Here is an 11,261-nt window from a genome sequence, read left to right on the forward strand (position 1 = left end):
TAACAATTAGCAAGTAAAATATCTTCATCCGGCTTATACGGTTCCTATTTAGTTGTCTTTGTCGAAGTCGTCCCTCTTTGCGCGCAAGAATCCTCACATACTTCATAATCATCAACTCCTAATTGAGCCGACGGGTAAGTAGAATTAGGGGACAACATTAACTTTGGTTCTCGAATTCGTTGACGTATAATGGATCCATGGGTGAACAAATGAAAAGATAAAAAAAAAATTGAAAGAAAGCGAGATAGAAATGAAATGGAGAGAAAAAAATCTGCAAAAATGAGAGAAAGAAATAAAGATGAAGAAAGTGGGAGATGAATAATGGGTCCAACCGTTGGATTTGCTCCAACAGCTAGGGACAGTTCCCAAGTGACTGTTGGGGACCCAACAGTCACTTGGGAACTCCCTTCAGTCGCTCGTAATGTTAGGGGCGACTGAAGGGGAGGTTCCAGCCTTTGCTCCGCCCGACTGGGCTTGGAGCACCGGGCGGAGGCCATAAATTTGAATTTATGGCCTCCGCCCGGCTGGGGCTGGAGATGCTCTAAATTACTCTAGCGCAACGACTATAGCAAAGAAAAAAAAAAGGTGGGGCGCCTTTAGAGGAACCTTAGTACAAATGGAAGATATGTAAGTCATTACTTACGCTTTACAAGGGTATTTTAGTGATATAAACCTTAAGAACCCTAACCCCTCTCGGCGATCTCATATATATAAGCAATGAACTATAGTTAGGGTTTTCTCTCCATACTCTGAAGACCGCATCTCTCCGTTCCTCCACCCACTTGCAGCCATGGTAGGTTACTCTTTCTCTCCAATCAATTTTCTCTTTCTAAACTTGCTGAGACAAAGCTTGAATTAGTTCTTGGATCACTTTAGGTTAAGTACAGATCTAGGTTTCGTTTACGTTGATATTATCTTTGTTATTTCATACTAACCCGTCTATTACAATAAACTGAGGTTTCTGAAACTATATAGCTATTTCGCACATTTAGGGTTAAGATTCATGTATAGTAAGTTCATCTTGCTCATTTGCTTGAACTTTAGCTAGTTAGGGTTTGTTTTATATCTCATTTCTGATTTGACATGTATTTCATTCATCGAACTTAATAAAACATAAAAGATAAAATGTTGATTAGGTTTGATGATTCCTTGATGTATTAAATCTTTGATACTGCAAAAATGATAATGAAATTTATATGGTTTGATTTGCTATATTTAGTTTGGTGAACTAATTTATGCTCCATTATGTTAGTGTTGATCTTGATTATATCTGCAAGAACCCTAATGCGAGTTATGTTTAGTAATTGAAAGTCGTTTCTATTTTTCCTGTTTTTCAAAAACTGTAATGAAATCTATATATCTGATCTCTTTGCCCTAATTAGTATTGGTTAGTCGCCCCATTTTTGTAAAGTCATGGCGTTGCTTGTTTGAAATGATGACTGTTTTAGATTAACTATGAAGCTTTGCATCTTACGCTCTTTTTTCTCTGACAGATGGTCAGAACTTCATCTGGGTATTCTTCATTAGAGATTTGCGATTCTAGTTTTTCGATTATCTTGTTATGTTTGCTTTCTTTAGATGGGAGAACTTCAACATACTTGAAATACAAAATGTTTCGTTGAATTTGGGTGTTTAATGCGATCCTTACTTTGGTTATGTTAGTTTCACATCCTATCCATATTCGTTAAGAAATTCTACGGGTATTATACAGGTGAACGTACCGAAGACCAAGAAGACTTACTGCAAGAACAAGGAGTGCAAGAAGCACACTTTGCACAAGGTTACCCAATACAAGAAGGGTAAGGACAGTCTTGCTGCACAAGGGAAACGTCGTTATGATCGCAAACAATCTGGTTATGGAGGTCAGACCAAACCCGTCTTCCACAAGAAGGTACAATCTATTGCACATATCATTCTTTAATTTGTGTAGAAATTAGTAAAGAAGGCAGTCATAATGTGATCTGCACATCCTAAACCCTAACATTGCTAATTCTTTGTTTCAGGCCAAGACTACCAAGAAGATTGTTTTAAGGCTGCAATGCCAGAGCTGCAAGCACATGTCCCAGCATGCAATCAAGGTTAGCTTTGGCGTCTAGTTTGCCTTTCTTTTCATTATTTTGTTTATTTTTCGGACAAGTGTTTTGGGGATTCTCTAATGGTTGGTTTTGTGTTGTATTTCCAGCGTTGCAAGCATTTTGAAATTGGTGGAGACAAGAAGGGAAAGGGAACTTCTCTCTTTTAGACAACAGTTGTTTCTTGTTAGGTTTTCATTTCTTACTTGTATTCAGTATTGTGTTGATCTACTCTTTTTGACAGAATTTTGAAGTTGGAAGATACTTATGGTTAAATTGAAGTTAAGGTCTTGACTTTTTGTTAGTTGTTACAAATGTTTGATTGCTACAAGTATAGCTTTTCCAAAGTGGGTACTACATTTCTAAGTTCACTTCATCAGTACAATCTATGAGGTGATTTGGATATCACTAGCCCAGTTTCTCTTCCCCTCTTGGTTAAATTGATCGGTACAAAATACAGTTTGGTTAAATTGATCGGCACAAAATACAATTCAAATTTCCACACGACTTGTTTCCTTCTGATTCACCATTCTCTAAAATCGTACTATTATTCTAACTCTTCAATACTTAGCTATAACCTATGTTCAGATTAGAAGATCCAAGTAACAGGCCATAAGGGTACTGAATGATTAGGCTAGAAATTTACTTTCTTGTAACATTGGTCACAAATTTTTATGATCACATAATACATTCACACTAAACTTTCATCATTATGAAATCACTACAAGTCTACTTTTCTATAAACTATGATCACTATCTGGTAAATCCTCTTATTGTAAAAGCAAATACAAACAGACCGAGTTCAGCAGTAATATTGTGAGCTAAAATTTTCTTCCTAAAGGAAGGGGTCTATCCTCTGATCGTGTTCACTTGCCATAGCCATCCCAGTGCACAAGCATGTTGGGCACATCACCTGCAGAAAAAGAATGGCACAAGGGAAGCCCTAATTAGAAGATGAAGCTCATTGTTTAACAAATCCAAGACAAAAGATATCTGCCTCTTGGCCTTATTCTATGCTGCTGCTAAGTCTTTTTGCAGGTGTAAACGACTAAAATCAGTGTCGCCTCTAATGAGTATGATCCTGGTAATTCGACACTAAAGGGTATGCATTACCCAAAAGACAGAGCCATATATCTATTTTTCTTGTACCAAAATGTTCAAATAAGGTGACAGAATAGTCTGGCCCGTTACCGCCATGAGGAAAAATGGCTGCTACAAAAAAAACGGGATTCTGCTAAAAATATTAAAGAGAGCAAGAATGGGTGCTAGAGAAATGTAAAAACAGTAGGGAAAACCAGTGAGAACGTTATATAGAATTGTAACTTACTAACTTATAACGTACAACCATTATGATAGCCCTTTTTCGTTATTTTTCTTTTACTAAGTCATTAAAAATTATAATGTCCAAAATATGCCTGTAACGGGGAAAATGTTATTATAATGGCCTAATGGGTTATAACAATGATTTGGAAACAAGGAATGTTTCAAATATCGGAATAACACTAACATCCGGGACCATTACAAAAGATATGGTTGCTATCATTATAACTTTCTTAAAATATTTGTACTGCAAGGACAAATGAGAAATACTTTCCATTTCTCAACGGACACTACACATGCACATTTTTCATCTTGAAAGGATAACATGAATGCCCTGAATGATGAGGTACTAGTACTACAGAGATAAATGATTTCGAGCAGTTAAGATAAGTTAGCAATAAGGATCAAAAGAGATAAAACAGTGTTACCTTTCCCGCCCCGGAGCAATTTGGACACCTTTGAGTTGTTGGAGCACTCAAAGGACGATCAGCATCGTTGGATATTGAAATTGGTCGTGCACTCAAACACACACCACTAGCAGAACATCGAGCACAAGCCAAGTATCCTGCAACTCACATCAACATATAACAATGATAACATTCAATTTTAAAATAGGTTAAATTTTGCATTTTTGATATTTCCGAGGTCTACAACAGTTGGGTATGTACATTAATCCTATTGGCGGGCTAAGACTTGCCGATTGTAAATGTATCTAATGATGAGGAGATTTAGAAAGAGAAACAACAGATGAAATAACCTACTCATCCCATTAAGTGACCCTGCCCAACTATTTCTAAGAACTGATGTTTTTCTTCTTTTAATCAGTGTGAGTTTTCTAATTGGTAATGTACATGTTCTTCATCCTACTAGAACCGTAAAAGTTTATATAATATCATACTGTTTAAATGAAGATAAAAGCAACTGAGTTTATAAGTAAATCATTTATACCAGTTCCTTGACAGTACTTGCATCTTTTCTTCTCTTGTTGCTCCACATTGTTGGCTTCGATTACCAACAAAGCTGAAATGACTCCCACTGCTCCACCTGAAAAGGATGCCACAATGGGATCGACCTGACTGAACCATATTTCAAAACCAAAACGAATTTCAGGTGAATTGTATAGGACAAGTCAATAAAAACTAAATGAGAAACAAAATGCAAAGTCCGAATGAAATAAGATATTATACTAAATCATTGAAATAAGATATTATTTTCTGAAATACCTCAATTGTAGTGGCAAATGCAAAGTCCGAATGAAATCTTCATATGACGTGCCCCCAATACCTAGTTTCAGCTCCAGCTGCCATGGAAACAAATCTTGATTTACATCCACAAACATCAATTCAACAATGAACTGTTCGCGTTCTCGCTATATAGCCAAAAGCACAATATCTGAAAGCTCACAGTTGGTGCTAGAAGGCCGCCAAAAATAATAATCCCAGAAATGAAGGAAAAGCTTGTCAAGTAGAGCTGTTTCATTGTCTTTGGTGTCTACACAATGAGAAATTTAAGAAACCCTTAAACTCAAACAGTCTTAAACAAAAGAAAATCTAGAAAAGTAACGTAATTAGAGTTTAGTTGGAGAATCACCCACCATATGAGTAAGAAAAGGAATTGTTGATGGGATCTCAGGCATCTCATTTAGCTCCTCATCACTACTCTCTTCTCTGGCATTCAAACTTTTTAGGCGTTGTTGTATACGTAACCTTCTCACCTGAAAAGAACCATCAAGAGAAAAGCATAAACACCAACTAACCTAAATGAATTGAATCACTCTAAAGATAAGACTACTTAATCGAAATTAGAACACAAAATTTTGGATCTTTAAGAAATTTCACCTCTTCCATGAGTAAAAATATTTTGTTTCGTCGACTCCTTATGTTGTCTTCAATCTCTTTCAGTTGCATCTTACCAAAATCCTGAACAGTCTCTGGTCCTTCTATAATACAGAAGCTGTTGAAAAAATAGTTTAACAAAAGGAGGAACTTTTTGATGGATTTTCAATTAATGTATAACTATAGTCTTCCAAACTACTAATCGAAATCCTACAAGCAAAAAATCTTCTTAGAGCTTAGTATTAAACCTAGTAAATATAGCAATTCCACCTAAAAATAATCTCAATAACCCAAATCCCCAATTTACAGGCTCTGGTCCTAATAATCTCAATAACCCAAATCCCGAATAGTCTCTGGTCCTAATAATCCTGAACAGTCTCTGGCCCTAATAATGTCAATAACCCAAATCCCCAATTTACAATATACCCTCTTCAATAGAACCTCCAATTTCAAACTATCTTCAGAAATCTCATTTCAATTTTCGAAATCATGTTTCAATTAGAAGTATTAAGTAAACTAGTTATTATAGAAATTCCACCTAAAAATAGCTAATAAAAGCCCTAATGGAAATCGAAGTACAAAAGCAATAATCATAATTGATAAAATTAAAGAAACCCTATGAATTGGGAGTTCAAACCTGGAGTTGGGGTTATTATTATCTCCTGGTGGAAGTGAAGCAGATGAATTCTGGTCGGAAGAACAGATGATCCTAGATTCATAATTCTTCTTGAATAACCGGAGATGGTTCGTTTTTCTATTATTAGAAAGAGAATTGCTATGGAAAAGAATTAGGGTTTTAGAGGAATCGAGGTTAGAGAGAGAAATAGATGGAGTTTGAGAGAGAAGAGCGACGGAATTCATCTCTTTTCCGTTACTCTGAATTCCTGAGTGTCACCTGGGTTTGCTTTTATTTCTCTTTATGGATAGTACTTACTACTTAATTGAGTACTTCAATTAGTTGACATGCTTGTGGATTTCCAGTCCTACTTTCTTCAACTACCCTACCCAACCCGACTGTGCCATGCGAGGGGACGGATAAACTCTTGTTTCTCTCACATGCAGTTCAAGCGGGAGATTTAGGAGGCGGATTGAGTATACTTTTTATACATTTCTTTTTCTTTTTCTTTCTTTTCTGTCAGAGTGGCTCGGACCCATGACCCAGAAGGTGGAAGACAAAACTGAGATGAATAATCCCGAGTCATCCGACAACTAAATTGTATATGACGCCAACAATTTGCATTTGTAGAGTACTCTTGTGATATTGCACTGTGACTTGGGCATGTAGAGAGAGATTTTGGGTCACTCCAATTCACCTAATTAGATTACAAGACATTTTAATTAAAAATTTATCATGTTTATCTTTACTCTGTATCTATCTTTACCACCACCACCATTTCTCTCGCTCCATTCTTCTTTCCTGTAAAAATTCATCTCATTCTTTTGGCAAAATATTTTCTTCACTGAAACCTCTTCCTCCGAGAACTAAAGAGTGTATTCACAATTGGTAATATTGAGAACCCAAGTGATAGAGCCGAAAATATTAGTTAGATTTAAGAGAAAAAAATGATTAAGAAACTAAGTTTCAATTGGTACTTATTGAATCTTGATTACATTAAGAAACTAAGTTTGGCACTTATTAGACATAAAACCAGAAAAAAAAAGTTGGCGGTAAATTAGTCTAGCAGAGAAGCAAAATGTGTGTCTGTCTTGGGAGCTGAAGGAGCAGGTTGCTCTTTGTTGTTGTGATGATGATCATCATAGTAGTGAATAATAACTTCCAAGCATCTAGCTTAGTTATTTTCCGTTTAAAAACCATATGCATCACTAAAATCCATATTCAATGATTGAATAGATGCCCATAAAAATGTAAAAACATTACGGTGTCGTTTGGCAACCAAAAGTGTAAGTACTTTTGCTTGTAGTACTTACTTATCGTACATTTGGCAAAAATATTACTTATCGTAGAAAAGTCAAAAAATTAGTTCGGTAATATGATTTACTTTTCTATTTTATTTTTCTCGTAAAGATACTTGATTTTGATTTTATTTAGAATTTTCATGATTAGTTTTTTGGAAGAGGTAGTGGCAATATTGGTGGTAGTTGTGGTGGTGGAGCCTGGGAGGTATGGTGATGGAGCGTGGTGGTGGTTATGATATGGTTGAGATGTGCTAGTGGTGGAGTTCGATGGCGGAGGTATGGTGGCGGCGGTGGTTCTGGTGGTGAAGCTGTGTGGATGGTGGTGGATGTACGAGGATGGTGTTGGTGGAGGATGTACGTCGAAGGTGAAGGATAATGGTGGTTGATGTATAATTGTGGTACTGGAGGTATGGTGGTGGTGGAGGTACGGTGGTGGTGGAGGTACAGTGGTGGTTTAGGTATGGTGGTGGAGGCGCGGTGGTGATGGATGTATGGTGGTGGTGAAGGTATGGTGGTGGTCATGGTTGAGATGCGGTGGTGGTGGTGGTTGAGGTGGTGGATGTGTATGGTTGTGGTGGTACAACGGTGTGGTGGAAGTTTAGTTGTGGTGGTGGTGCGGAGATAAACAAAAAAAATGGTGAAGTAAAATTTATGCATGTGTTGAACAAAAGTTACTTTACTTTAAAGTCAAAAGCTAAAAATCTTAACTTCAAAAGAAAGTCAACTTTTAACTCAAGTGAAGTCGAAAATTTTCACGTTACCAAACTCTTTTTTTTTTTTACTTTTCTACTCAAATAAGCAAAAAAGTAACTTATTATAGTGCGACACCATATAATAGGAATGAAGAAAATTCTAGAAAAATGTTTAAAATATTGTTCGCCTAATTTAAATAATATAGGGGGATTAAGAAAATGGTAGAAAAATGTAAGAAATTTAGTAAACATAATGTAAGTAAGTCAGAAAATATATGACACATTATTATGTTGTTGAACGTCGATTCATCACCTAAGTTGTTTCAATTTAGACGTATTTTTGAGTGTAAGTATATAATTGTGTTTTTAAAATCAATAAAATGCTAGAAAAAGTTTTGAAATTCTGTTATATCTAAGAATGTTGTTGCAATCACTAAGATGCTAGATAAATAATCAAATTTTTATTAACGTACTCTAACTAATTCATAACATATGCCACGCATGTTATGCTAATGAAATCAATAAAATGTTAGACAAATATTAAAAATGTCAGCAAAATAAATATTAGTTTACATTATGTTTTTTTTTTATGAAAACAAGATTGTAGTGATGGAAAATTCAACATCTTTTCTTTCGAAAAAAAGTGATAAAAAGTGTAACATTTAAGTATGTTGTTGGAATTAAATAAATGTTTTAAGAAGATTCCAAATTTAATCAACATTTATATAATTTCATAATTATTTTCAAGACAAAATAGTTTGTAGAGATAGAAACGTTGAGAACATATAATTGAAGGATTTCTTTGGTAGTAAAACGAATGAACATACTATTTGGCAAGAAGAACGACAAAATCATTACAATTCGAACAATCAATCTACAAATACTAAAAACTTAGTAAAAGACTTTAAGATGGACATACCTCACTAATGAATATGTTGATGTCGATGTAAATCGAGGTGGGGATAAAAAGTAAATCACAAAGTCATATTTTAATGAAGTTGTAAGAACATCATGAGAGAGAAGGGAATCTTATTTTTAGGACAAGAACAGATGATTTGGTATGTTAATCTTGACAAATATAAATTTTATAAATAAATATTGACAACAAATTTATCTTGGACCTTAGACGGAAAAAATTCATTTGAAATCCATATACAAGTTAAAAAAATGTATGAGTTATGGTGTGTGATTTGGGGATATCACCCTATCCACTCTCCTCTGTATAACCGCTCTGCTTAACCTTAGAGAGAGAAACAGATCGAGATCTAGTACCCGGCGAAGGGAGTCCCTTCGCCGGAATTTCCTCTTCTATGTAGTTCTTTTCTCTTTTTTTGTTGACTAGTATTTCTTTTCTCTCCAAACTTAGCATTATAGAGTAGTATGAGAGGAGGAGATGGAGATGGTGGTTAGGGTGTCGGCTGACTATGGGATCATTAGATGATTGTTGTTTTGTTGTTTTTTCTCAAGTTCTTCCTTTTTTGGTGATGCTTTCATTTAAGAGAAGTAATCAAGAAATGGTTTTTGAAGGTCTTCATCCAAATTCTGTCAAATGGGTCAAAAAGAGGGAACCCCAATTTTGAATTCCAATCAACAAATTAGAATGGATTCTATTATATATGGGTAATGGTGGTAAGGATTTGGTGAAAGATTGGGTGGTGATTATGAATTAGGGTCATATTTGGATGTATCATCCGAATCTGATAGTGAACTTTTTAGTCAGGAGAAGTTTAGATGGGAGAATGGTAGAGACCCATTTCTGAAGAATGAAATGAGAGAAGATGATGAGTGGTCTGATTCTGTTTTATACTCTGATTTATGTCTACTCAGGCGAGATGCAAATCTTCACCATTCACGCCTCAAAATTACAACTTCTACAACTAGTCAAGCATGTAGCGGTAATATCTTTCAATATTGTCTACTCCTCAAATTTAGACATCATAGAATTTAGATAGGATTCTAAGATCGATCCTGATAGTGATGCGGAGCAAGGGAGAAGAGAGAATTATTAGTTTTCTTTATACTTAGTACAATAAAGGTTATGTTTCTTTGTTGGTCTTTAGGGCCTGTTTTGTTGGTCTTTAGGGCCTTTTTGTTATTTTCGTTGTTTATTCAGGACCGAGTGTTTTGATCATGGACCACCATTGGGAGTTTCTTCATCAACTTACAACTCTCTCTACCGATGTACCGGAATCAGAGGCGCAAACCAGAGTTTTGTACGCCGACGGTTGACGGCGAGAAGAGAAGAAGGTGAAAGAGCATCAGTTATAAAACTACCCTCAGATGGTCAGTGGCGACTGCACCAGAAGCAGCCCACCAGTTAGATCAGACAACTCTAGTAGCACCCCCAAGTGGGCATAACTTGTCTTGTTCGTCCGATTATGGTTGTGTCTTTGTTGTTTAAACTTCATGTTGTAATTCTCATTAGCCTATTGGCCTTTATATGAAGTTTGATTTCCAAAAAAAAAAAAAAAAATGGTGTGTGATTTGGGGAAAAAAATCGGGGTGTAAAGTTTTGGGTGGAAACAAAAAAAATAGAACTTTTTGTTTCTCCCAAACACCAAAATTCTCATATTTTTCAACTTATTCTTCACTCTTCTTCCTTTCCCCACTACCACCATTAACTCCGTCGACCTCCACACAAATTCTGGCAACAACTCCACCATTTCCGACGACGCTTGTATTCTTTCTATTTTCCTCCTCTCTTTCTTTCTCTCTCTTCCCTATCTTCTCTTTATCTTCTTTCTATCTCCGACGAAGGGGCTCCTCCCCTTCGCCGGAGATAGAGAGGACAAAGAGTAAAAGGACAGAGAAGAGAGAGAGAAGACGGAAAGGGATGTCGCCGACCAACGACTTTAAGGGTGTGTTTGGAAAAAGGGTTTTAGGTATTTTGGGTTTTCATCTTTTTCTCACAAAATTTTCTTTCTTTCCCAAAACACCCACCATGAATTACTTATTTTGTGCTAATTATAGGTCTCTTTTGGACAAATTATTATGTAATATACAACACCAAGAAAATTAGTTTGTACTCACACGGAGACTCGGCTGTTGGAGTCGGTATGAATTTGTAACGTACCGAAATATGGGTACATTTGTTACCGAATCAAAAATATTTAGTACATTCGATAAAGAGACGAAAGGGGGAGATTACAGCTATATCATCAAAACCCGTAGGTTAGATTTATTATCGAATCAAAACACAACAAAAACACGACTACAAATAAGATCATACACCATGAATCAATCATCCCAAGTTGAGAAGCTAACAAGTTACAATCTTTGCTTGTTAATACATACTAGACTATTTCAAGAAAAAAAATACATACTAGACTAGTTGTTCATCAATTCAATTAAACAAATCCTGAAATTTCTGAAAAAAACACAACATAAACAGAAGTACAAATAGGATGATGATACACAGTCATGAA

General features: G+C 35.7%; 2 protein-coding genes across 2 annotated transcripts; one reads left to right on the forward strand and one right to left on the reverse strand.

The window, feature by feature from the left end:
* The first annotated feature begins 526 nt into the window (after positions 1-526).
* LOC147568375 (large ribosomal subunit protein eL42) lies at positions 527-2,419 on the forward strand. Its single transcript, XM_086654828.1, has 4 exons — positions 527-793; positions 1,712-1,891; positions 2,004-2,078; positions 2,183-2,419. The coding sequence occupies exons 1-4, from the start codon at positions 791-793 to the stop codon at positions 2,240-2,242; spliced, it is 318 nt and encodes a 105-aa protein (XP_086510954.1). The 5' UTR covers positions 527-790; the 3' UTR covers positions 2,243-2,419.
* A 282-nt stretch (positions 2,420-2,701) lies between these two features.
* Positions 2,702-6,323, reverse strand: LOC147568376 (protein ORANGE-LIKE, chloroplastic-like). Its single transcript, XM_086654827.1, has 8 exons — positions 5,865-6,323; positions 5,231-5,345; positions 4,987-5,106; positions 4,797-4,883; positions 4,616-4,692; positions 4,341-4,468; positions 3,821-3,957; positions 2,702-2,985 (listed from the first exon to the last, which is right to left on the reverse strand). Exons 1-8 carry the CDS (start codon positions 6,086-6,088, stop codon positions 2,908-2,910), a joined length of 966 nt encoding a protein of 321 aa, XP_086510953.1. The 5' UTR covers positions 6,089-6,323; the 3' UTR covers positions 2,702-2,907.
* Positions 6,324-11,261: the final 4,938 nt, after the last annotated feature.

This window comes from Eschscholzia californica, unplaced genomic scaffold (assembly GCF_041429995.1).
Source record: "Eschscholzia californica isolate CP2 unplaced genomic scaffold, dmEscCali1.0.p SCAF_1, whole genome shotgun sequence".
NCBI classification, from domain to species: Eukaryota; Viridiplantae; Streptophyta; class Magnoliopsida; order Ranunculales; family Papaveraceae; genus Eschscholzia; species Eschscholzia californica.

What these genes read in the sequence shown, in the direction of transcription:
- LOC147568376 (XM_086654827.1), bottom strand. Translation starts at nt 6,088, where the DNA reads ATGAATTCCGTCGCTCTTCTCTCTCAAACTCCATCTATTTCTCTCTCT. An exon ending in GCGGCCTTCTAGCACCAACT is followed by an intron (nt 4,693 to 4,796) that starts GTGAGCTTTCAG and finishes TTTCCATGGCAG; the next exon opens with CTGGAGCTGAAACTAGGTAT. An exon ending in CATTTGCCACTACAATTGAG is followed by an intron (nt 4,469 to 4,615) that starts GTATTTCAGAAA and finishes AATATGGTTCAG; the next exon opens with TCAGGTCGATCCCATTGTGG.
- LOC147568375 (XM_086654828.1), top strand. An exon ending in AACCCGTCTTCCACAAGAAG is followed by an intron (nt 1,892 to 2,003) that starts GTACAATCTATT and finishes TCTTTGTTTCAG; the next exon opens with GCCAAGACTACCAAGAAGAT. An exon ending in TGTCCCAGCATGCAATCAAG is followed by an intron (nt 2,079 to 2,182) that starts GTTAGCTTTGGC and finishes TTGTATTTCCAG; the next exon opens with CGTTGCAAGCATTTTGAAAT.